Source organism: Takifugu flavidus, chromosome 8 (assembly GCF_003711565.1).
Source record: "Takifugu flavidus isolate HTHZ2018 chromosome 8, ASM371156v2, whole genome shotgun sequence".
In the NCBI taxonomy this organism is placed as follows: Eukaryota; Metazoa; Chordata; class Actinopteri; order Tetraodontiformes; family Tetraodontidae; genus Takifugu; species Takifugu flavidus.
In genome coordinates this window covers 650,083-675,000 of record NC_079527.1, presented here as the reverse complement: position 1 = coordinate 675,000, position 24,918 = coordinate 650,083, and the positions used below count along the sequence as shown (strand labels likewise).

The following is a 24,918-nucleotide window of genomic DNA, read 5'->3' as shown; positions in this document are numbered from 1 at the left end:
CACAGACAGGGAGAACAATCAGGGCCGCCTGACACACAGGTGACAGACAGGACACGCAGGTAACACGCTCAGACACTCTTTAACCGATCCATCGTGTGGCTTTAATACAACAGGCAGGACTGTGAAAACGAGGCTAGCACAGTGTAGCTTAGCATTAGCCGCACACCTCTGTTCTGGTGACAGCTCCCCCTGGTGGACGTGCTGCTCGAGGTCTCGCAGAAGCTGCAGGAAGTCCAGCTGAATTTTCACCTGGATGACTGAGGTGACAAACACGGAAAACTGGCTCTATAGTCCCCACACTGTAACCATAGCAACCAGCTCCTCCAGAAGGAGGGGGGTTTACAACCACAGGTCTCTGAGGGCGCCATCAGCCCGTTGGACAGCTGCTGTGAGCAAAGCATGATGGGAAAAACTCCCCTGCATCATATTCAGAAACCGTCTGTGACGACCTCAGGCCCGAGAGAAGATGTGCTAAAATTACAGCTGTGGCTGCCCCCCCCCCCCAGCTGTCCTGACCTTCCACACATCAAGAGCAGAGTCCTGTCAATCACGGCCAGGGGGCGGGGCTAACCCCACCAAAGCAGCTCCATTTTTGAATTGTCCTGATAGCCGCGCATAAGCTAACGTAGCCGACAGCAATGCTGAGACAAAAAGCTAAAGGTAAGATGCCACTAACCGTGTGAGGCTAAAACTGTGTGAGGCGATCCCCTAAAAGCTAAAACCCCCTGACAGAGTTTGAATATGAGGGCAGACATTGATGCAATACAAAAATCAATAAACTCTGTAAATATTCAGCCAATCTGGTCGCTTATGGTGGCTTCAGAAACCGCCACTGGAGGGCAGGGTTGTGACGGCAGCAACAGCTGGCACACAAGCTAACTGTGGCGCGAGCGGCTAACTCCAGCAACGCTTGCTAACAGTAGCAAAACTGTCACAGGCGGAGAAGATTCTTCTGTTGATCCTGGTAGAGAAACGTAACCAGCTGGTGGCTCTTTGTTGTGTGTTTTCAGATTTACTGCTACTGTTTTGCCCTTTTTGATGAGGACAGGCGTGTCCTGTCCTCTCCTCTCCTGTCCCGAGTCCTCAGAATTATTTTTTTAAGGGGTGAAAAGAATCAGTTATGAAGAACAAAAGACAAATTCTGATCCAAACTGATTAAATCTTCTGGACCTGAACATGTGTCCTGAGTCCAAGGTACCGGACTGGCTACTGACCTAGTCCAGCTTAAGGCTTTCAGATATCAAACATCAGCTCAGGGAAGGAGGAGAAAGTTCTATACACACGCACAGGAAGAAAGGGGCGCTGACCGTGTTTTTGATGGGCACGTACAGCACCGGTCGGTCCGATGATCCGGGCCTGGACTCCTGCGTCGCGCCGACCTGGAAGCCTTTGGACTTGACCCAGAACTTGAATTTGGCGTTGATGCTGCCGCCCTTGTCGTGCACGAAGAGCCCGTTGCTGTTCTCCTCGTCCCCCTGCAGCAGAGCCTGCAGGATCTTGTTGTACTTGCGCCGGGTCACGGTCTTGGTTTTGCCGGAGTCCCCGTACGTGCGCAGGCACCAATCCTGGAACTGGCCGAACATCTCGGCTCCTGCCCCGCCGCCCCCGCTCCTGCAGCGGCCGGGACTCGGTGGCGGGTCGGGGGGCTGCTGCTGGCTGCTGGCGGCGCTGCTCCCTCCACCGCCTCTCCTCATCGTGCAATTTCAGACCCAATTAGTCCGGATCCCGTCTGGACCCTTTCCGATGCTCCCGATTAAGTTCTGGAGCGAAATGCAAGAATCTCGAATTGTTCTGAAAAGTCCAGCTTGGTTGATTTCCTTTCATTTAAGCCCGTCCGGTTCCGTGTGGCTCCTGCTGTTTCACACCGATGCAAACAGGAAAAAGAGAAAAGACCAAAATTTAACTCCGCGTCTGTGCGTGAGTGTGCACGCGCGCGTGTTAGGAGGAGGACTTCGCGAGGAACAATGGGACCCAGGAGACAGGGCACCGGACCGGAGCCCTCAGACACACCTGTTAGCAGCGCGGGTCGCTCGGCATGTCCCACGGGGCAGCGGCTCACCGCCTCCGCGGCTCCAGCCTCTTCCTCCCCCCCGCAGAAAGCAGAAATAAAAGAGGGACGTCTTCGTAAAAACGTGTCCGCGTGGCTCACGAAGCGTCCGGCTTCTGCCGCGGTCCTCCGCTCCCAGTCAGGTGACTGTCTGTGTTCCGCCTGATGGGGAACCGCCGGACACCTGTTTGAATCGCTGAATGCTCGAAGCGTCGCCTTGTTGCTCTGACACCGGCCCCGATGGTCGCGCACAGCCGGAGGACAGCCAGACTACAGACAGACTACAGACAGACCTCATGCGACACCGTAACCCGGGACACGCGCTGCAGCGCGAGCGCCGAAAGCAGGAAGTGTCCAGGGAGAACCAGGAGGAGCCGCGAGCGCCTGTCCGATGGTCCCATCACAGGAAGGATACACCCCGAATCTGTCATCTGATCAGCAATCAATCCGACCCATCAACAGGCTGCTGGATCGATACCAGCCAGAGTCCGAGGATGAGGAGAAAAGAGGAATCCCTAGAAAAGAGACTTTAATGAAGTCCAAAAATAAAATACACGTCTGACACCCCTGTCCCAGTATAACCAGTCACCACTGTCCCAGTATAACCACTCTCCTCTGTCCCAGTAAAACCTGACACATCTGTCCTAGTATAACATGTCACCACTGTCCCAGTATAACCAGTTATCTAGTCCATCTGTCCCAGTATAGCAGTCACTTCTGTTTGTGTGTGTGTGTGGGGGGGGGGGGGGGCGCACACACAACCAGGCTGCTGCAGACAGAAACAGTCAGGAAGTGAAGAACAACAACAGCCTGTAAAGAGGAAGAGCAGCAAGGGTGACGGTTCACATCCAGTTCTCCTTCTTCCTCCTGTGCTGGTTTCACATCCCACCAGTGTGTGAGCATTGGGACTGGGAGCTCAGACTGGGAGCCAGCCTGAGTTCCCAGTCTGAGTTCCCAGTCAGGTCATCCATGGTTGGAACCAGCCACAGGGGGCAGCATTTCACCTACAGGGGTGTAAACGCCTGTGGAATTTAATTCCTGAGCTAACACCTGAGCCCCCTGTCTCATCCTGCAGGTTTTCATCTCCAGGTGTTGAGAAGACACAGCCCCCCCCCCCCCCCCCCCACACACACACACACACACACACAAATAACAGGAAGTGGAACATGTGTGCTCCCACCGGTGGCGGTGGGTGATGTTTCAGGACATAGACGGGTGTTCATGAGACATGTTGTCCTGGTTACACAGATGCAGCAGCATTTTTGTGGTGGACGCAGTGGAAACAGTTTCAACGCTGCTCAGGAGTGACTCAACGTTCGTCTCGCTGTGGGGACATCAGGACAGACAGACGCCCGTCCGTGCTTCAGGGGACTAAAGACCTCCCGCCATGGTGACATGTGGTTTACACTGGATGAGTCACTAGCAGGGCCCTATGTAGCGGGTACCTTGCTAAAGGGTACCTGGGCAGTGCTCTGATGTTATCTGTCGGCACTGGGGCTCGAACTAAGAACCCTCCTGCACCCCATCCCCCCACAGGCTGTAGTTAATACACTCCCACAGAGTGTAGTTAATACACTCCCACAGGCTGTAGTTAATACACTCCCACAGAGTGTAGTTAATGCACTCCTACAGGCTGTAGTTAATACACTCCCACAGAGTGTAGTTAATGCACTCCTACAGGCTGTAGTTAATACACTCCCACAGGCTGTAGATAAAACACTCCCACAGGCTGTTGTCACTACACTCCACAGGCTGTAGATAAAACACTCCCACAGGCTGTAGATAAAACACTCACACAGGCTGTTGTCACTACACTCCCACAGGCTGTAGATAAAACACTCCCACAGGCTGTTGTCACTACACTCCCACAGGCTGTAGATAAAACACTCCCACAGGCTGTTGTCACTACACTCCCACAGGCTGTAGATAAAACACTCCCACAGGCTGTTGTCACTACACTCCCACAGGCTGTATATAAAACACTCACACAGGCTGTAGATAAAACACTCACACAGGCTGTAGTTAATACACTCCCACAGGTTGTAGTTAATACTGTACACTCCTGCAGGTTGTTGATAGTTCTGTCTAGTTTGATTCCCCAGTATTTTCTAAACCTGCCAACCAGGAAAACTGGGAATGGACTGATATACAGTAACTGAATCATGGTTATTGATAGTCTGAAAGGCTGAAAGATCCCCACTGACTGTGACCTTCTAATCACCACGGTAACTCAGGGAAAGACCAAAGAAACATCATCATCATCATCACCATCATCATCATCATCATCATCATCACCATCACCATCACCATCACCATCACCACCACCATCACCATTATTACCATTATCACCATTATCACCATTACCACCATCATCACCATCACCACCATCATCACCATCACCACCATCACCATCATCACCACCATCATTACCATCACCACCACCATCACCATCATCATCATCATCACCATCACTATCATCACCACCATCACCATCACCACCACCACCATCACCACCACCATCACCACCATCACCACCACCACCACCATCACCATCATCACCACCATCATCATCATCATCATCATCATCATCATCATCATCATCATCATCATCACCATCATCTCCTGTCAGAGGGGGCGTATCGATCTATCAAGCTCAAAATCCACCTCTGTTTTCTCTGGCACTCTTGTCTGGTTCAACTGGTTCTGGTTCTGGATGTTGTTTGTCTTCTCTGAAGGTTCCTGCTGTAACTATTGAGAAAACAGAACCAGACTGGACCCAGAGGCCTGAAACAGCCTCCATTCAGGAAGTGAAACTTCTTCTGTTCAACACACCCCACTGTTTTATCTTTGAACCTGTTGAATTAAAGTTGTTGACTTTCTTGACAGTCTGTGGTTCCAAAGCCAGTGTTGCTCTGCCCCGACCTGTTCACCGCAGTCACCAAGGTCAGGACCTCCTGGGGTTAAATGGACTTCGGTCTCTCCCGTCCTGGACAGTTGTGTTTCTGGCTTGTCTTCTTCTTCTCCTCCTCCTATAAAACCATCTTCCTCTTTGTCTTCCTCTTTGACTTCACGGATGTTGAGATGTTGAAATTGTGACACATCAGCACAATCGCTGTCCTCAGTGACCTGTGTCAGTCTACAAACCTGCAATGTCCACCAGCTCCACAGGCCTTCAGCAAGGACAGAACAAGGAGGAGGTGAAGCCAGGTCTTTCCTACATGCTCCTGGCCCCCTGCTGTCCCCTCCCGTCCCCTCCTGTTCCTTCCTGTCACCTCCTGGACCCTCCCATCTTCTCCTGTCCCCTCCCCTCCTGTCCCTTCCCCTCCCCTCCTGTCACTTCTCTTATGTCTCCTGACCTGCAGCAGTTCCTGGGGGACATTGTTGCTAAGGTTCCTGTGGACAGATCTCCTCTGCAGCAGAGTCGTCTCACCCCAAAATCATCACTGCTGTCCTGCTGCATGTGAGGAAATATTAGTCCAAAAAGTTGCTTAAGCTTTTTGCATTAAGCGTGTGTGTGTGTGTGTGTGTGTGTGTGTGTGTGTATCTTGAGGGGCTGTTGTGTACTTCTGACTGTAACCCGAACTTCAGAGGTTCGGGTTGTGTTTAGGGTCAGTCGGAAATCTGACAGCTGAACGAGGTGTGATAAAAAACACGAGGCTCATTGAGAAGACCGAAATCTCCAGTCGTGTGTGCAAGTGTCCTGCAGGGGGCGCCATTCTCGCATGCTTTAGTTTCGGGAAGATTTAAATTAGGAGACATTTGTTACAAATTTGCTTTACTTACCGTCCATATTAGTTTTATTTGAGTTTCTAACAAGTACAGCTATGATGTAAAAATATACTGTATATGTTCTTAATCACATGGGTCATGTTGTCATGATGATAATGTCCTCACACGTGTGAACACAATAATGATAAACAACTTTAAACCAACTAACGAACATGGAACAGATCAGACAACAGCGACTTCTAGCGGAATAAACTACACATTATTATTAGTAGTAGTAGTATTGAGGCTCTGATTTATCCAGTTGTGTTTTTTACTGTTTTAATTTACCATTTCCTGCACGCGTTGACGGGCGTGTGCACACACACACACACACACACACCAAGGTTCTGTGTGTGGAAGGTCTCACCAGCGTGGTGGGTGGGCTGTCGAGTTTGATTATTAATGAGCTGCTAATCCTTCACACACACATCAGCAGCACCAGGTGAGTGTACGTGTGTGTGTGCACGTCCTTGGGGCAGGCCCACCATGGCTGCATGGTCACACAATGGGATGGGTATGGTTGTCAGGGTTACCCCAGGCAGAGCAACTGGTAGCTAAGTAACAGGAGGGGATCAGAGGAGGTACCTCTGAAGGGGGCTTCTGTGTGTGGTGGGTTGGGGGAGGGGAGCAGGTGAGGGGAGCAAGATGAGGATGGAGCCAGTTGTGTCACTGTCCTGATCCCCTGTGGAGGTCATAGGTCAAGGCCTGTCCCCCTCCTCCAGGGACGGTTTGTCTGTTGAACATGTCCTGGAGGAAAATGAGTGGGAACCTCTGCTGCTGGTCTGGTTTTGGTGGGGTTTCTGTTCAGCTTCCAGATGGACCTCTTCCTGAAGTGAGTCAGGCTGAGATGAGTGTTCCTCTCAGGTCTTCTCCCTCATTCTGGAACAAATTCACCTGACCTCAGACAGGTTTCCTGATGTAATTCCTCCCCGGGCAGCAGGGGGCGACCTGTAGCCAAGGTGTTGAAGGTAAAACATGATCATTTGAGATAAAATGATGGACCTGGAAGGCCATGGGGGACCAGGAAGATGTTTGTAGACATGGGTCAGACTGGACCAATAGATCCTACAGACACCGCTGGTGAAGCGCAACAACCAGGACCGAAGAACACACATACGAGGACACACTCTTCACTGATCCCACTTTATTACCTACAAATGATGGCAGATAATTCATGTGTTTTTATGTTGCGCTTCAGGCGATCGAAGCATCATTCAGCACCACTAACAATGATGTGTCACACATACACACACACACACACACACACACGCACACACACACACGCTCCTCAGCTGAAACACTCCATGCTTGCTTTGGCTCTCTCCATTTCATGGAGGAAGCTGTAAAACTGGGGGAGCGTCAGCTCTGGAAAACAGAACAGGAAAAAATAAAACATCAGCAACAATGGGAAACTACAGTCGATTCACCTGCTGCACTGATTGAGACTGTCGTCATGACGATACAGCAGCTTTGGCTGTACATGTGTGTGCGTGTGTGTGCTCACCCATGTAGATGTTCTCAGTGGAATTCCCCTTTCTGACAACTAACTTCAACTGTAGGACAAAACCTGTTTTACTAACAATCAATAAACAAGTGTGTGTGTGTGTGTCTGTGAGAGTGTGAGTGTGTGTGTACCTGCAGGAAGATGTTGCCAACCTTCTGAACTTCACTGGTCCCCACAGTCACTGCACAGATGATAAATCATGTCAGGAGAACATTCGGAACATTTTCATCGTGACAGCTGATTGTCTGAAGCTGTGTGTGTGTGTGTGATACATGAAGGTTGCAGGAAGGTGTTTGCTCCTCACAGTCGTTGAAACATAAAAGTCTTAACAGACGTGAACTATCTGAGCTGTGAGCTGCAGCAGACAGAACACAGTCAGCATGCAGACACACTCCCCGTTCACGCCATTTAGCACGGAGCTCCGTTAGTTTAGCATAATGCTAATGGTGGTCCAGCCTAGCAGATTAGCACGTGAATGAGCCGAGACTCTAAAGAAGTCATTAGCTCACACTCAGAAACAACGAGGGCCATCAGCAGCGCAGGTGGGCGCGGCTGAGGACAGAAGCTATGCTAATGTTAGCTTCTGTGGTCATGAATATGGGCAGCCATGCGGAGTGGCCTCGGGACCGAGCTGACGTCTGGCTCCAGCTGTGTCTCACCTCCAAACTTCCACTCCATGTCAACCAGCTGGTTCACCATCAGAGTCTGCCTGACAGCCAGTCGGCTCAGCGCCGCGTAGTGCTCCGCCCACTGTGGAAGATAAAGAAATAAACAAGCCAGGAAAGTGCTAAAAACACACACACACTGGAGAGGTACCTGCTGTGAGAAGTGAGCTGCTTTGTCTTCATTTAATCCTGCAGAAACAGCAGACAAAGCCTTGAAATGTGGCTCCAGCTTCTCGTCTCCAGCAACATTTGACTCTTACCTAGTTTGCTCAGGTCCTCCTTCATCTGCTCGCCGCTCACGTTCCTCCTCAGGGCTCCTGACCACACAGGTGAAGACACAGGTGAAAAACTGCGCCATCACTTTCTCTTGTTTCCCACGTGATCCACATTCAGCTGGAGGAGGCAAAGTCCATCAGCTTAGCTTAGCACAACGATGGTATGTGTGAGGGCCTCAGTGTGCGTGCACGGTTCCAGTCATGACATCAAAATAAACGCAAGTTTATATGTGTGTGTGTGTTTACCCTGTGGCACCAGGAGAACGCTCTTCATTAGGTTCCTCAATGGACCGGTACCCATTCCATGCTGCCCTGCAAACTCCCCGAGCTGCTGCACAAACCTTTCTGTCTACACACACACACACACACTCAACACCCGGTTTATCCAAATTTCCAGTCACCTTGATACTGCGTGCACGGGCACGGGCACGTGCGCGTGCAGACTCACTTCTTCGGGCTCCAGCAGGAACTCAAACAGAATTTGAATGAGACGAACAAACTGCTGCAGAAAGGAGGGACACATCAAAGCACGTTAAAGGGCACATCAAAGGTTTAGACCATAAAACTCATTTTAATGTCGATGTGACTTCTCATTTGTTAGCCCCGCCCACAACACATAGGGTGAGTCGGTAATAACGTAGTTACAGACGGTCGTGCCCGCAGCGGCGGTCTGAACGGCTATAAAAGTCCGTTAAAGGCTATTAACGGGGCTAAAATCTGCTCCCAAGCTTCGTACCTGCTCGTTGAGCTTGTTGAGGGTGTGAAAGTCGCTGCTGACGCAGTCTGGAAGGGCATCTTTGCTGAAGTGAAGCTGCATTTTGGCAGATTTTCCCTCCTCAGCTCGTCGCGATCCAAACACTTCCGGGTTCCTCACCGCGCATGCGCCACGGGTGACGTCATCACTTGCGATAAAGCGAAACATCGATCAGCTTCTGATCGAATTAAAAGCGGTCGGAGTGACACCTTGAAGAAGAGTCGAGTTACTGATTCTTTCCGTTCTATGAGGTCACCAAACGGAACCTTTTCATTTCGGAATCTTTACCTTTGAGGCCACATGTTGCTTAACTTCTGTTGGGTTCTGGCCCCGATCCACAGTTAATAAAGTAAAACACTGATTATGTTCTTATCAGAACGCGCAGTGATTTATTGTGATGACGCTTTGATATCTTGGCGCTAAAGTTGCATCTGCAGCGAGTCTTCAACGATAAAGATCTCAACAACAGTAAAGACCACCGCGGGGGCCAATTCTGGTTTGTGTTCGGTTTGGATTGGGGGGGTGGGAGTTACCTGAAGACTACCTGGGACTACCTTTGATCTGTGACCAGCCAATGCGCGCTCCTGTGAGCGTGTGAGGGGTTGAGTCAGAGAAGGGGGTAAAGAGATGTGCAGCGGCATGCTCAGTCAGTGTGAACAGCTCCTGACATAGCTTCACTCCTCCACCCTTATCCGGATCCTGATCTGATCCTGCGCCAAGTTCACGACCTCCTCCAGCGCATTCCTCCGCCGGCTGCCTCCCCGGACCACAGCACCAGCTTCCTGCCGCGAACCAGCGCGAGATCTGCAAGATTATGTAAGTCCTTCACGCTTTTGCAGGATTCAGTCTGCGGGTTCGAGAGCACAGGCGACTTTGCGCCCAGCCTGGCGCGCGTTCAGCGCCCTTTCTGAGGCGCTTTTCGTGTTTCCGTGGTGCAGAAGGTGGCTGCTGCTCAGTGGCCCATGTGCGCCCAGAGTTCCCCGAACAACACTGGGACGGGATCAGCGTGTTGTTTACGACGATCCCTGGAGTTATGACGGCGTTATTAACAGCCCCTCGTGCCGTCATGACCTCAGACTCTCACCGTGGTTGTGAGTTTTAATCCTCGTTGTTCTTGACTGATTGGAATCGGACAAAGAAGTGATTCGGTTTTACCAGAAGAGCCAAGGCGCTTATCTGCACTGGGAACACTGGGATTCTGTTTCCTGGTTTTACGCACTGGACTTTCCCTCTTTTTAAACTTCATGGCCGCGACAGACAGATAGACAGACAGACAGACAGTCGACCTGGTGAAATACACCTCAAAGTTCAGTTTAGAGAAGCCATGTGCCAGAAGAGTGCGAGGGGGAGGGGCTAGATGGGGTGACGTCACTCAGGTGGCGACACGGGTTTGTCCCCCATCAGGGGCTCAAGAACACGAACCACCTCTTGTAGGCCAACTAAGTTTAGAGAGATCAACATGACAAAGCTCTCATTTACACTTTATTCTTGTTTATTTATACATCTTTCATGCACAAGACAGCTAAATACTCTCAGAGATACCACAGAGTGACTTTAATGCGTGGTCTGGTCTGACCCCCTCTGGTCTGGTCCTCTCTGGTCTGGTCTCTGCTCTGGTCTGGTCTGGTCTCTGCTCTGGTCCCCTCTGGTCTGACCCCCTCTAGCCTGGTCTCTGCTCTGGACCCCTCTGCTCTAGTCCTCTCTGGTCTGGTTCTCTCTGGTCTGGTCCCCTCTGCTCTGGTCCTCTCTGCTCTGGTTCCCTCTGCTCTGGTCCTCTCAGGTCTGGGCCCTTCTGGCCTGGTCCTCTCTTGTCTGGTCCTCAGTGGTGGTGATCAATGTGACGTTACTTTAAGTCCTGCTTCATAATTTATTTTCCGTGTTTCTTTCATTATTGTTGGTTTATTATATTGATTATACTGTTACCCTTTTTCTGAGCTGCACCTTTGATTCGAACCATTGCGTCATTATGCCTTCAGAGGAAAACTACGCTACCCACAATCCCACAGTCCTGAGACTGAAGGTTTGGACTCCATCAGTAAGCTCAGCACTTTGGTATCAGCTTGTTTCTGTGGACCAGTTCTGGTACTGATGCTGAAACTGACCTGGTTTATTTCTGGTATTGATCCATATTTTCTGGCATTGATCCATATTTTCTGGTATTGATCCATATTTTTGACGCTCGCTGCTGATTGGACACGTTTGGACAAGAGAGGCCCGAACAAAGAGTGAAAGGCTCCATCTGAGCTGGAAGGGGCCAAGAAGGACATGACAGACGAGGAATGCAGCCCCCAGGGGGAGACCCTGAGGAGCCCCCTCCACACACACACACACACACACGTCCACACTCTTTGGTGAGTTAACAATCCCCTCTTGCAATGCGGTCCCTAATCTCTCTCCACCAGACACAACTTTGATGTCTTGCCCCCCCTCCGGTCCTCCTGTCCCCTTCCCGTGGGCCCCTCGCTCTCCGACATCCGTCCTTCCTCCTCTAAATCACTCTGGCTTCCACTTGTGTTTGGCTCCGCCGGTGTGGGTGGTTCATAAATCCATCACCTGCAGCCACAGCACAGCTTTTTTGGCCGTTTGTGCGACAGTGTCTCCGGCGTTCTGCCGCCCTCGGTGTGTTCTGCGGTGGAGAGGGTGTTTGGTGTCTGGTGAAGGTGTCGGCTGTATGGCACCACGTCTGGGGAAACCCACAGTTTGTGTGCTGGCCGGGTCTCTGCCACTGGGACACTTCCTGGAGGGGCTTTTTAACGAGACTGTAGAGCTCAACGAGGCAGGCTTGGACCTGAATCCCCCATCTAGGTATAGACCTTGATCCATCAATCATAATTAAGATGTCACGGTGATGCTATCAGTCAGATTCATCTGTGGTTTATTTGCTTTTGGGCAAAGGACAATACACTACAGGACAAGAGACTGTGTAGAAGTTGGAGTAAAGCCTCCAGCAGCATGAGACACCACAGTGGAGGGAGACGGGTGAACCTGCTCCTCATCAGAAGTCAAAGCGATGTACTGATGCCCCGTACACCTGCGGCCCCTCCACCGTGTGTGTGTGTGTGTGGGGGGGGGGGGGGCGGTATGAGACCGGTTGCTGGTCAGTGGCTGAATAATGGTGGTGGTGGAAAGGGATTGTTGGGGCACCTTGTTTGTGTTTGAAGCCCGACTTTGGTTTTGGGTCAGCTAATATGAGGAAAACCCAAAGTGACAGTCTGAGGTCTGCAGCTCAGTCTGTCCAGGCATATTGAGGAAGCTTCTGACCTCTCACCTCGCTGAAATTCAAGCCGAATACATAAACACACACACACACACACACACAGACGAACACGTGCACAAAGTATGCCTGCATGTGTTCATCTTTTTATCGAGCTAAGTTTCTCAGAGGAATGTACAGGTACAAACACATTCTCCCTCTCTGTCTCTCACTCACACGTGCGTGCGCGCGCACACACATACACACACGTGCAGTGTATCTGTTTACCTGTGTTTTGTATGGGCATGTTAGGTGTTATGCTTCCTCCTGGAGAACTGATGAGGGAAACGTCATCCTTAATCTCTCTTTTTTTAACTGTTGACATGAACTAGTTATGGGTTAATAACAGGTTAATTACAGGCTACTTACAGGCTAACAGGCGCTGCACCAGGCTGGACTTGTGTGTGTCTGAATGTGTCCTGCATTTTGTTTGCAGGTTTGAGAAGCAGTCAGGAGAAACACTGGAGCAGCCGACCGCAACGGCTATGCCCTCTAACATGTACTCCAGCACCATCATGGAGGGCACCAACAACATGTCTGCAGCTGTGAGTCTCACACACACACACACACACACACACCCCTCTGCATAGCAGATGAAAGGATGCAGGAAAGGAGGGAGGGAGGAAGGAAGGAGGCAACAAAAGTACACTAGTGTCTTTATGTTGCTACACATTTCCTGCATAACCCACCACGTGGTTTTCACACTCTGACACACACACACAGTATTAATGGGGCTCCTGTTGTCCGTTATCACTTCTTCCTCTTTCTCTCTTCTCTTTTTTGTCCATCCGCCATCAGACCTGCAGAGAAAAAACGTCGACCTCAGAAGTTTCGGTTTTAAACATTTCTGTGAGGCCGTTTTCTGGGGACATTTGAGGTTTAGATATAGAGAAAGTTGTTCAGGTCAGACGCTGATGCCTCAGAGCAGAGGCGACCTGACAGGAAGGTCAGTCGCAGAGCAGAGTGTTGGTCAGTGTGTGTTGGTCAGTGTGGAATACACACATCTGAAGAACTCCATTGGCATCACACACACACACACCTACCTGCCGGCTGATCAGGCAGTTCTCAGATAGATGAAGCTGTGAAGGAGTTTGCTGCACATTTAGATGTTTGTGTTCTAAGCAGCAGGACCAGAGTCTGATGTAGAGCACAGTGTCATCAGCATAGAGGGATGACATTGACCCCCAGGGTCAGGTGTGTGGCAGGGTCAGGTGTGTGTGGCAGGGTCAGGTGTGTGCAGGGTCAGGTGTGTGTGGCAGGGTCAAGTGTGTGTGGCAGGGTCAGGTGTGTGTGGCAGGGTCAGGTGTGTGTGGCAGGGTCAAGTGTGTCTGGCAGGTTCAGGTGTGTATGGCAGCTTCAGTTATGTGCCAGCTTCAGGTGTGTGTGGCAGGTTCATATTTGTGTGGCAGGTTCAGGTGTGTGGCAGGGTCAGGTGTCTGGCAGATTCAGGTGTGTGTGACAGGGTCAGTGTGTGGCAGGGTCAGGTGTGTCTGGCAGGGTCAGGTGTGTGGCAGGTTCAGGTGTGTATGGCAGCTTCAGTTATGTGGCAGCTTCAGGTGTGTGTGGCAGCTTCAGGTGTGTGTGGCAGGTTCAGATTTGTGTGGCAGGTTCAGGTGTGTGGCAGGTTCAGGTGTGCGGGAGGGTCAGGTGTGTCTTGCAGTTTCAGGTGTGTGTGACAGGGTCAGGTGTGTGGCAGGGTCAGGTGTGTGGCAGGTTCAGGTGTGTATGGCAGCTTCAGTTATGTGGCAGCTTCAGGTGTGTGGCAGTTTCAGGTGTGTGTGGCAGGTTCAGATGTGTGTGGCAGGTTCAGCTGTGTGGCAGGTTCAGGTGTGCGGGAAGGTCAGGTGTCTGGCAGGTTCAGGTGTCTGGCAGGTTCAGTGTGTGGCAGGGTCAGGTGTGTGTGGCAGGTTCAGGTGTCTGGCAGGTTCAGGTGTGTGTGACAGGGTCAGGTGTGTGGCAGGTCAGGTGTGTCTGGCAGGGTCAGGTGTGTGGCAGGTTCAGGTGTGTGTGGCAGGGTCAGGTGTCTGGCAGTTCAGGTGTGTGGCAGCGTCAGGTGTGTGTGGCAGGTTCAGGTGTGTGGCAGGTTCAGGTGTCTGGCAGGTTCAGGTGTGTGTGACAGGGTCAGGTGTGTGGCAGGGTCAGGTGTGTCTGGCAGGGTCAGGTGTGTGGCAGGTTCAGTGTGTGTGGCAGGGTCAGGTGTGTGGCAGGGTCAGGTGTGTGGCAGGGTCAGGTGTGTGGCAGGTTCAGGTGTGTGGCAGGGTCAGTTATGTGGCAGGGTCAGGTGTGTCTGGCAGGGTCAGGTGTGTGGCAGGTTCAGGTGTGTGGTAGGGTCAGTTATGTGGCAGCTTCAGGTGTGTGTGGCAGGTTCAGGTGTGTGGGAGGGTCAGGTGTGTGGCAGGGTCAGGTGTGTGGCAGGTTCAGATGTGTGTGGCAGCTTCAGGTGTGTGGCAGGTTCAGCTGTGTGGCAGGTTCAGGTGTGTGGGAGGGTCAGGTGTGTGGCAGGGTCAGGTGTGTGGCAGGGTCAGATGTGTGGCAGCTTCAGGTGTGTGTGGCAGGTTCAGGTGTGTGGCAGCTTCAGGTTCATGTGTGTGTGGCAGGTTCAGCTGTGTGGCAGGTTCAGCTGTGTGGCAAGTTCATGTTTAGACACATTAACATTGCTGAAACACGGGTTTGCTGAATTTAGTCCCGGATTGCGTCATCTTGACTTTCTCTTTCATTTTAGGCACCTGTGAATGGAGACACGCCCCCAGTGGAGAGCCTATCAGAGAATGACAGAGGAGTGGAGCTGACCAATGAGAAGAGCCCGCTGACGGCAGCAGAACCGCCCTTCCCCTTCGGCCCCAAACAGAATGGAGATGCTGCCTCACCCCAGGGTGACCTGACAGGTTGCACCCTCTCATCAGACACTCGAAACCATCAGTCACCAGTCTAACCTGCTGTCCTCCTCTGTGTCCCCTCAGATGTCAACCAGTCCTTGAAGGGGAGCAGGAAGAGGAGCAGGAAACGGTCTGAGGAGGAGACTCCCTGGGATGCGTACAGAGAGGTAGGAGCTTAGAAACAACCCTGATCTTACCTTTGGTCTGAAGGCCTCTGAAGGGTTTTTTGTGTTTAGGAGAAGGCCTCAGGAGCCTCCCAGCTGGGCTTGAGACAGATGCCTCAGCCCAGAACCATCTTCCAGGCAGGTCTGACTCCAAACACCAATGCCAAAGCTCGACGCCACAGTCGCAAGCTGGAAGGCGCCGCCCTGCTGGTAAAACGAACTGTTGTGTTTTTTCGCATTTCAATTCAAACTTCTAATTTTAATCAAACCAGCACTCTTATGATCCTAAATCAAGTGGTCTGTGTGTCAGGGTGGTGGTCCTCGAGGCTCTCCGGTCTTGTCTGGTGGGGCCCCTGAGGCCCCCCGTCTGGAGCTGATAGAGCAGGACTCAAAAGACTCGGCCCAGAGCAGCAGCACCTCCTCCAGCCTGGAGGTCCAGCCTGAGTACAATGTAAGATATGATGATCCTTCTAGAAGCAAAGGCCCATTTAGACTGTGGGGTCCTGAGAGAGGTTCTGATGGGATGTTGGGGAAAATGAAGAGTAGAAACAGGAAGTGAGGTTTGGCAGAGATACACAGCATCACACAGCCTCCCCCACCTGGCCCAGTGTTAGTGCAGGTGCCCCCCCCCCCCCCACACACACACACACACACGTCTGTCTGCTGCGTGTTTGCTCTGTCTCAATAGCATCATTCACAGTACACTGACCAGCAGCTGTTGTCTGTGTGTGTGTGTGTGTGTGTGCGTGAGTTGACTGGTGTGTGTTAGTGTGGGCGGCTAACAGCAGCTAGCTCCACGTGTCAGCCTGCAGAGGAGACAGGCTTCCTCTCCTCTTTCTAACCTGTGTTTCTCTTATTCAGGACAATAAAGGTTTCGGTATCGGGGAGCTGGTGTGGGGGAAGATCAAGGGGTTCTCCTGGTGGCCCGGCATTGTGGTGACCTGGCGCGCCACCGGCAAGCGGCAGGCCAGTAACGGCATGCGCTGGCTTCAGTGGTTTGGAGACGGCAAGTTCTCCGAGGTGGGGAACCTCTTGAGGAAAACAGGTGGAGTCCAATGCTAAATGGTATTGGAGCTAACAGGGTTCTTTCTCAGGTTTCTGCAGACAAGCTGGACTCCATCACCGCCTTTCCCAAGTTCTTCAGCCAGACCTCCTACACCAAACTGGTCTCCTACCGCAGGGCCATCTTCCAGGCCCTGGAGGCAAGTCTCAGATCAATGTGTGTGTGGTGGAGGCAGGTGTACAGAACAGTGTGTGTCAGCACCCCTGCCGTGCTCACACACACAGAGCCAGACGGGGGAGCTGCTCATGCACGGTGATGCACGTTTACATCTAAATATATTCTAAAACCAATAACACAACAAGTCCTGCTGCTTTAGTTCCACCTTAACTCCATGTTGGTCCTGGCTCTCAGGCTGCTGTCCTCACCCTAGTCTTCCTCTTCCCCCTCCTCCTCCTCCCCTCTGCGCCCTCTTCCCCTCCCCCTCCCTCCCTCCCTCCTCCTCCCCTCCACCTCCTCCTCCCCTCCTCCATCTCCATCTCCCCCTCTTCCTCCTTCTCCCCTCCTCCATCTTCCCCTCTCCCTCCTCCTCCTCTCCTCCTCCCCTCCTCCCACCTTCCTCTTCCCCCCTCCTCTTCCCCCCTCCTTGTCCTCCCTCCCTTCCTCCCCTCCTCCTCCTCCCCTTCCCCCCTCTTCCTCTCCCCCTCCTCGTCCTCCCCCCTTCCTCCCCTCCTCCTCCTCCATCTCCCCCTCTTCCTCCTCCTCCTCCCCTCCTCCCCTTCCTCTTCCCCCCTCCTCTTCCCCCCTCCTCCTCCTCCCTCCCCTCCTCCTCCTCCCTCTCCCCCTCTTCCTCCTCTCCTCCTCCCCCTCCTCTTCCTCTTCCCCCCTCCTCCTCTCCCCCTCCTCTTCCTCCCCTCCTCCTCCCCTCCTCCATCTCCCCCTCTTCCCCCTCCTCCCCCTCTTCCTCCTCCTCTTCCCCTCCAGCTCCTTCCCTTCTTCCTCTTCTCCTCATCGTCCTCCCTCCCTTCCTTCTCCTCCTCCTCCCCTCCTCCATCTCCCCCTCTTCCTCCTCCTCCTCTTCTCCTCCATCTCCTCCTCTTCCTACTCCTCCTCCCCTCCTCCCTCTCCCCCCTCTTCCTCCTCCTCCCCTCCTCCCCCATCCTCTTCCCCCTCCTCTTCCTCCCTCCCTTCCTCCCCTCCCCCTCCTCCTCCTCTCTCCTCCCCCTCTTCCTCCTCCCCCTCCTCTTTTCTTCCATCTCCTCCCCTTCCCCCCTCTTCCTCTCCCCCTCTTCTTCCTCCCTCCCTTCCTCCCCTCCTCCTCCCCCTCTTCCTCCTCCTCCTCTTCCCTTCATCTCCTCCCCTTCTTCCTCTTCTCCTCCTCCTCTTCCTCCCTCCTTCCTTCTCCTCTCCTCCTCCTCCTCTCCTCCTCCCCCTCTTCCTCCTCCTCCTCCTCTTCTCCTCCCTCTCCTCCTCCTCCTCTTCCTCCTCCTCCTCCTCTTCTCCTCCCTCTCCTCCCTCCCTTCCTCTCCTCCTCCCCCCTCCTCCATCTCCCCCTCCTCCTCCTCTTCCTTCTCCTCCTCCTCTTCCCTTACCTAAAGGGTTCTCTGTCCCTCCCTGAGCAGCAGCTGTTGAAGCGTAGAAATGATTGTAGTAATATATGTGAGCAGCAGGGGACCCAGACAGCGTCTGCGTCTCGTGAGAGTAGAAGAAGAGGCCCTCTATGCTATGCTATTATGTGGAACTGATTTTTTCGTGTTTATGAAAACCTTGAGCTCCTCATCAGGTGGAGGCAAAGTCTATAGAAATACTGAAGTAATACAAAGTATCACCTCCACCTGACCGTAACCGAACGCCTGAAGTGCAGGTCAACATGATAGCCGCTGCCCTGCGTCCCTGACCAAGACACCCAGATAATGAGATGGGACATCGACTTTCTCCTGCATGTTTACGCCTTAATCAGAGTTAAAGTACACAACACGTGTTCGTGATCCATGACCTCCACGCTGGCGCCTGACCCCGGAACACCTGTAAATGAAGAGATGTATATCGCTGCCTAGTGGTGAGGAGGATGCATATTCCCCTCGGTTAAAGGATTCTATGTTGCACATAAACTGGGACGATGACAAAAAACTTTAGTTCCGTTATGGCTGAGAATGCCTGAAGAAGGAGTGAGAATCATATGAAAATGGCCCACAGAGAAGAGCGTTTGGGAAATTCATCCACGTGCTTCCTCCACATGTCTACCTGCTACTGCCACCTGCTGGCCCGGTGTGTATTAGAGGGTCTTGGTGGCCCCTGCGCATGGTGCTAGTTTATTGTACGGTCTTACAGCCACTTCCGAAGATGCTGCTCAGTAAACATGTCCTCTGGCCTGTTATCTTCGTCTCCATTATTCAGCTTTCTCCAGAGGTTCCTGCTGCTCTCTAGGTGTTACTGCAGCTTCCTTCGGGGTCGGTGGCAGCAAGAACAGCTTAGAGAACCTGAAGTTCAGCCATGCTACGTTAGCCCGACTGAGCTCTTCCTGTCCTCCACAGATTGCCAGTATCCGGGCAGAAAAGTCCTTTTCTCCCTGCAGCTCAGACAATCCAGAGGACCAGATCAAACCCATGCTGGACTGGGCCAATGGTGGGTTCCTGCCCAAAGGAGAGGAAGGACTCAAACCTACACACACAGCTGGTGAGGCACCCTTTTATGTGTTTTTTTTTTTGCCCTGCTCAGATCAGAAATGAGAGGTAAACGCTGCTGGTGTCTGTTTCTGTGTGGGCCTGCAGACAGCAACCCTCTGGAACACCAGGTCTTTGACGTGTCCCTCCCAGAGTATTTCCCCAGTGCCAAGAGGCCCCGAGTGAGCCTCTGCAAGACCAAGTCTGCCCCCGAGGAGTCCTACAGCAGAGGTATGGGTGCAGAGGAGAGCCCACCGTAACAACAGCAGCTTCAGCTGTTGTGTCATTCTCTGGGTGCACCGCTGAACCCAATTGTGTTGTTTCCCCCTCTCAGAACAAATGGTGAATGAAGTTTTGAAGAATAAACAAAGTATAGAAGGTGAGGACCCACCTGCTGGGACGTGACGGCTGTCTGCGGCTGGTTTATTCATCTGCATCTGGGTTTCTTGCAGAATTCTGTCTGTCTTGTGGGAAGATGAGAGCAGCCACCTTCCACCCTTTGTTTGAAGGAGGCCTGTGCCAAACATGCAAGGTTGGAGCTCCTTCGCTGCCGATTGTCCATCATGTGGATGAAAAACACACCTGAGCTGAAGGATCTTGTGATGTTCTCTTGTGTCCCATCAGGACGTGTATCTGGAGATATCCTACATGTATGATGATGATGGTTACCAGTCCTACTGCACCATATGCTGCGGCGGAAGGGAGGTTCTGCTTTGTGGCAACGCTAACTGCTGCAGGTGTGACACCAGCACACAGAGGTGCCGTCTGATGCTCTTCCTCCATCTGTCCCGTCACACCTCGCTCCTCCTCTTCCAGGTGTTTCTGTGTGGACTGTCTGGATATCCTGGTGGATCCCGGAACGTCTAACAACGCTCGCTACCTGGACCCGTGGAGATGCTACATGTGCCAGCCGCTGCTGCAGTACGGCGTCCTCAAACGGCGGCACGACTGGAATCTGAAGTTGCAGGAGTTCTTTGCCAACGACAACGGACAGGAGTTTGTAAGTGGCTTCGTGCTTCTGAACCTGTGCAGGCAGCAGTTTCACACAGACAGTTACGGGCTGGCTTTATTTGTCTTTCCCTCTTTTCTTCCTGGACCAGGAGAAACCAAAGAGCTACCCTGCGGTGCCTGCAGAGCAGAGGAGACCCATCAGAGTCCTCTCCCTGTTTGATGGAATCGCTACCGGTAAGGCGCGTGCGTGTGTGTGTGTGTGTGTGATGTCCTGCAGCGGATCCTCACACCAGCGGTCTACATGATTCCAGGATACCTGGTTCTCAGGGACCTGGGCTTTAAGGTGGATCTGTACGTGGCATCAGAGGTGTGTGAGGACTCCATATCAGTGGGTGTGGTCAGACATGAAGGAAAGATCAAGTACGTCCACGACGTTCGAGACATCACAAAGAAAAACGTAAGAGGGACTTTATTTGCATTTTGATGTGCTGTAACCATGTGAAGGAGGCTAAAACCCAGGTGTAATGCTTGGCGGTGCTGTTGCTCCTCAGATCTTGGAGTGGGGTCCGTTTGACCTGGTGATAGGAGGGAGTCCCTGCAACGACCTGTCCATCGTCAACCCGGCCAGGAAAGGCCTCTATGGTAGGATGCTAGCTCACAGGTTGTGGTTGAGGTCTGCCTTTGGAGATGTTGCTCCACACTAGTTTCTGAGGCTCTGATGTGGTTTTGCGGCAGAAGGTACAGGGAGGCTGTTCTTTGAGTTCTACCGCCTGCTGAGCGAGGCCAAGCCCAAAGAAGGGGAGGACCGGCCGTTCTTCTGGATGTTTGAGAATGTGGTGGCCATGGGTGTCAACGACAAACGGGACATCTCCAGATTCCTGGAGGTGAGCTGAGGGCAGCAGAAGGTTCGATGTGAGGCTCCATCGCCTTCAACCCCCGGTCACGATGTACGTCTTGCCTGTTTTTCCAGTGCAACCCTGTGATGATCGACGCCATCGAAGTCTCTGCCGCCCACCGAGCTCGATACTTCTGGGGAAACCTGCCGGGCATGAACAGGTGCCGACTCCCCCCGTCTCTCCCTTAGCTGCTTCCTTTTGTGAGAGTTGTGACCCTGATGTGGCTGCTTCTGTCTGCCTCAGGCCCCTCTGCGCCTCTGGGATGGACAAGCTGGAGCTGCAGGACTGCCTGGAGCATGGCCGAGTCGCAAAGGTCAGCTTTCACACGCGCTTGTTGTCCTGATCACATGATCAACTGCTGACGGCTGTGTTGGTGCGATTGTAGTTTGGGAAGGTCCGGACCATCACCACACGCTCCAACTCCATCAAACAAGGGAAGGACCAACATTTCCCCGTCCTGATGAACGGGAAGGAGGACATACTGTGGTGCACCGAGCTGGAGCGGTGAGGTCACACACGCACGCACACACACACGCACACACACAGCTGTTGTGAACTGTTGTGATTCTCCTCACAGGATCTTCGGCTTCCCTGTTCACTACACCGACGTGTCCAACATGGGACGCGGCGCTCGGCAGAAGCTCCTGGGCCGTTCCTGGAGCGTCCCTGTCATCCGGCACCTGTTTGCACCACTGAAGGACTACTTTGCCTGTGAATAACAAGCAGAGCCACCTTCATCCAGCCAACGCTCAGCAGCTCTTCTCAGGTGTCCCTCCTGTCCTCTCCTTATGCGGGCAGGAGGCTTCACCACAACGCAGGCGGGACTTTGTGACAGCAGCTATCAGCTTGTGTCTGCAGCAGCCAGAACGCACACTCACACCAGCATGACATCGCAGAGCCCAGCAGGGGGTCCTGCTTCTCTCACCCCACCCGTCTTTCATTTTAACTGTTTCCCTTTAAGATGCAGCTGAAAGTTCCACTTCCAGAACAAAGACCAACCAGAATCCAGACTCTTTAAACTGGTTTCAAAACTAGCCGCTTCCTCCTTTCCAGTAGCCTAAAAACACCATGTTTGAGCTGTTGACCAGGTAACTCAGTTGGTTTAATTGCTGCTGATTTCAAGCCAGATGAGAAGCTCTGAGTGAGGGAACAGCGATCAAGCTAACCTAGAAATGGAGCTTTGTAGTGCTTCATAGTTGGTTTTTGTTGTTAGCAGATCTTTTTAGAGGAGGCAAATATGCCCAGTAGTTTCAGACTTTTTTCCATAGAGAGTAAATCTCTCCGATATCAAGTACTTGAAGCTCACGCAAAAACAGAAACAGTTGGAGTCAAAGCTGAAAGTAGAATAGTTTCAGTTGAGTTTAAAGGCTGAAGCACAGCAAATGAAACACTGGTGAATATTTTCCTTGGCACTCGTTCTTTTCTGTGATCCGGTGCTACAAATGCTATCAAAGAGTCAATAAAAACGCACCAGTCGGCAGACTGGTACGTTTGGACGGAAATGTCTTGCAAGCCAAAGCTTGTTGTGAGCAGGAAATCTGTCCGTACTAAACTGAAGAGAAGCAGGCTGACAAACCCGTGTCACGGTGTTCTTTACACACTCTAACTCGTTGGTGAGAAGCTTCTTTCAAGGCTCAAACTCAGAGGAACACAGCAGAGCTTTAGACTTCCTCCACACTGGCCACGTTTCCTTCCTACACCCTTGTGAAACTGTTGATAACAGGTGCTTGACTTCCTGGAAACAACTGTGGACGGTGACTTTGACTGAACCCGTGTGTGCTGCTAAAGATGTGTGTGGTGACGTCACCACACACCTTTAGCAGGTTGTTGCCTTGGTGACTTCACCACACACCTTTAGCAGGTTGTTGCCTTGGTGACGTCACCACACATCTTTACCAGGTTGTTGCCTTGGTGAGGTCACCACACATCTTTACCAGGTGTTGCCTTGGTGACGTCACCACACATCTTTACCAGGTTGTTGCCTCGGTGACGTCACCACACATCTTTACCAGGTTGTTGCCTTGGTGACGTCACCACACACATCTTTACCAGGTTGTTGCCTCGGTGACATCACCACACATCTTTACCAGGTTGTTGCCTTGATGGCGTCACCACACACATCTTTACCGGGTTGTTGCCTCGGTGACGTCAACACACATCTTTACCAGGTTGTTGCCTTGGTGGCGTCACCACACACATCTTTACCAGGTTGTTGCCTCGGTGACGTCACCAGGTTGTTGCCTTGGTGACGTCACCACACACATCTTTACCAGGTTGTTGCCTCGGTGACATCAACACACATCTTTACCAGGTTGTTGCCTTGGTGGCGTCACCACACACATCTTTACCAGGTTGTTGCCTCATTGACATCACCACACCACATCTTTACCAGGTTGTTTGCCTGGTGACGTCACCACACACATCTTTACCAGGTTGTTGCCTCGGTGACGTCAACACACATCTTTACCAGGTTGTTGCCTTGATGGCGTCACCACACACATCTTTACCGGGTTGTTGCCTTGGTGACGTCAACACACATCTTTACAGGTTGTTGCCTTGGTGGCGTCACCACACACATCTTTACCAGGTTGTTGCCTCGGTGATGTCACCAGGTTGTTGCCTTGGTGACGTCACCACACACATTTTACCAGGTTGTTGCCTCGGTGACATCAACACACATCTTTACCAGGTTGTTGCCTTGGTGGCATCACCACACACATCTTTACCAGGTTGTTGCCTCAGTGACCTCACCAGGTTGTTGCCTTGGTGACGTCACCACACATCTTTACCAGGTAGTTTAACAGACTGAAAATTTGATAAAAACTCTTGTTGAAAATATCTGATTTGACCTGCACTCACCAAATTTGTGACGGCATTACCTCAGAGGACGACGTTCCCATTTGCGTGATCTTACACATGTATGTTGTTGTGTTCAGCTCCCGTGTGTCCAAAACATGGAGCAGAGATGTTTTTACACCACAGGTTGGGTACTGTACTGACAGAAACTGATTCTTTAGGGAACCTTGTTTGTGTGCAAATGGCTCCAAATTCATGGTGCTCAACACACTCTGAATGTGTTTGTAACCTTTACTTTTAAAACGTCTGATTTTGCAGAAGAACCAAAAAGTATTTGTTTACATGTTTCATTAATATTTGCAAATTTGACCGTGTTGGTCTGTTCTTTTAGCATTTAGCTGCTCTCTTTCTATAATAACAACAGATTGCCTTTAGTTTTCAGCGCATATAACCACAAGCTTTTTAGGTATTGTGTATTACTGAGATGTAAAGTGTGTATTTGTAGGGCCGATAGTGACGTTAATGGGCCTTTATGTGTTTTTTTAGTCTTTGTACCTTTGTCAGCTTTATCTTCTGTATGAAAAACATCCTGTTTTTTTTCTCTATCACAAAAACGATAAAGATTATTTGAAAATCATTCCTATTTTTGTACTTAATTTGTCCTGACAGTGGAAAAAACACTTTGTAGAGTTTTTACTTAATAAAAGATTCAAGGTTAAATCTTTGCATTATTTGCTCAGATAACAAGTGGGTTTTGTATCATGGGGAGGGTTCACAAGGGCTGAAGGCAGATCCCCCCTTGGATGAGTCCCCAGTTCATCACAGGGCCCTAAATGAGCATTTGTGGGTTTGATACCTTGCTCAAGGGTACCTTGGCCGTGCTCTGAAGGTGTTCTGGCACCCTTCCATGTTTTGTCTGTACAGGGGCTCAAACCGTCAACCCTCCTCTTCTCAGCCCAGTTCCCAGTAGACTGGGCTCCCACCACCTACACGATTAATGGATTGTTCAGAAAATTGCACATGGCAGTAGAGCTAAACATTCAGGTGCAGATACAGAGCCTTGTGGCACTCCACACCACTAATAACACACCAGAAGGTGGGGTTCCAGTCTCGGGAACATATTTAGAGGGACTCAGTCAGCCTCTGCTGTTTAATATGCTCTGCAGCCCAATTAATGACATTGATTATTTCCAGTGACGAAACATTAATTCAACTTCCTTTCAGTTACTTAACATGATTTTGCAGGTATTAATTTCTCACTGATGTGGAAATGCGATTTACTTCAGAAGAATTGTGTGTAATATCT

The 24,918-nt window shown here is 51.6% G+C and overlaps 3 protein-coding genes across 22 annotated transcripts in view; 1 reads left to right on the top strand and 2 right to left on the bottom strand.

The window, feature by feature from the left end:
* The window catches only part of LOC130530721 (nucleolar protein 4-like), a 46,853-nt gene extending 44,417 nt beyond the window's left edge, over positions 1-2,436 (bottom strand). Inside the window, exons 1-2 of one of the 3 annotated variants that reach the window (XM_057042191.1) lie at positions 2,011-2,436; positions 1,308-1,854 (exon numbers count right to left, since the gene is read on the bottom strand). In XM_057042191.1, coding sequence (XP_056898171.1) covers positions 1,308-1,694 — 387 coding nt within the window. In that variant the 5' untranslated portion in view covers positions 1,695-1,854; positions 2,011-2,436. Of the gene's footprint in view, positions 1-1,287; positions 1,855-2,010 lie in introns of those variants that run through there. The other 2 variants (XM_057042192.1, XM_057042197.1) reach the window with 2 other exon arrangements.
* Positions 2,437-6,939: 4,503 nt separating this feature from the next.
* On the bottom strand, positions 6,940-9,127 carry commd7 (COMM domain containing 7). The gene is made up of 9 exons (XM_057039574.1): positions 8,996-9,127; positions 8,708-8,761; positions 8,506-8,608; positions 8,245-8,301; positions 8,136-8,173; positions 7,979-8,069; positions 7,451-7,500; positions 7,320-7,368; positions 6,940-7,180 (listed from the first exon to the last, which is right to left on the bottom strand). Exons 1-9 carry the CDS (start codon positions 9,074-9,076, stop codon positions 7,104-7,106), a joined length of 600 nt encoding a protein of 199 aa, XP_056895554.1. The 5' UTR covers positions 9,077-9,127; the 3' UTR covers positions 6,940-7,103.
* Positions 9,128-9,182: 55 nt separating this feature from the next.
* On the top strand, positions 9,183-24,332 carry LOC130529406 (DNA (cytosine-5)-methyltransferase 3B-like). Of its 18 annotated transcripts, none has more exons than XM_057039563.1 (25): positions 11,618-11,818; positions 12,703-12,811; positions 14,989-15,151; positions 15,227-15,309; positions 15,379-15,516; positions 15,602-15,757; positions 16,168-16,326; positions 16,401-16,508; positions 18,841-18,982; positions 19,078-19,200; positions 19,304-19,348; positions 19,422-19,501; positions 19,594-19,706; positions 19,786-19,969; positions 20,070-20,154; positions 20,232-20,377; positions 20,472-20,562; positions 20,656-20,804; positions 20,891-20,976; positions 21,060-21,129; positions 21,202-21,320; positions 21,394-22,715; positions 22,791-22,828; positions 23,025-23,403; positions 23,468-24,332. In XM_057039563.1, exons 1-22 carry the CDS (start codon positions 11,685-11,687, stop codon positions 21,533-21,535), a joined length of 2,625 nt encoding a protein of 874 aa, XP_056895543.1. In that variant the 5' UTR covers positions 11,618-11,684; the 3' UTR covers positions 21,536-22,715; positions 22,791-22,828; positions 23,025-23,403; positions 23,468-24,332. The 18 variants fall into 18 exon arrangements, with proteins under 18 accessions (XP_056895547.1, XP_056895544.1, XP_056895543.1 ...); XM_057039557.1 differs by having other exon boundaries at positions 21,394-23,024; positions 23,090-23,167; positions 23,249-23,403; XM_057039562.1 differs by lacking the exon at positions 22,791-22,828.
* Positions 24,333-24,918: the final 586 nt, after the last annotated feature.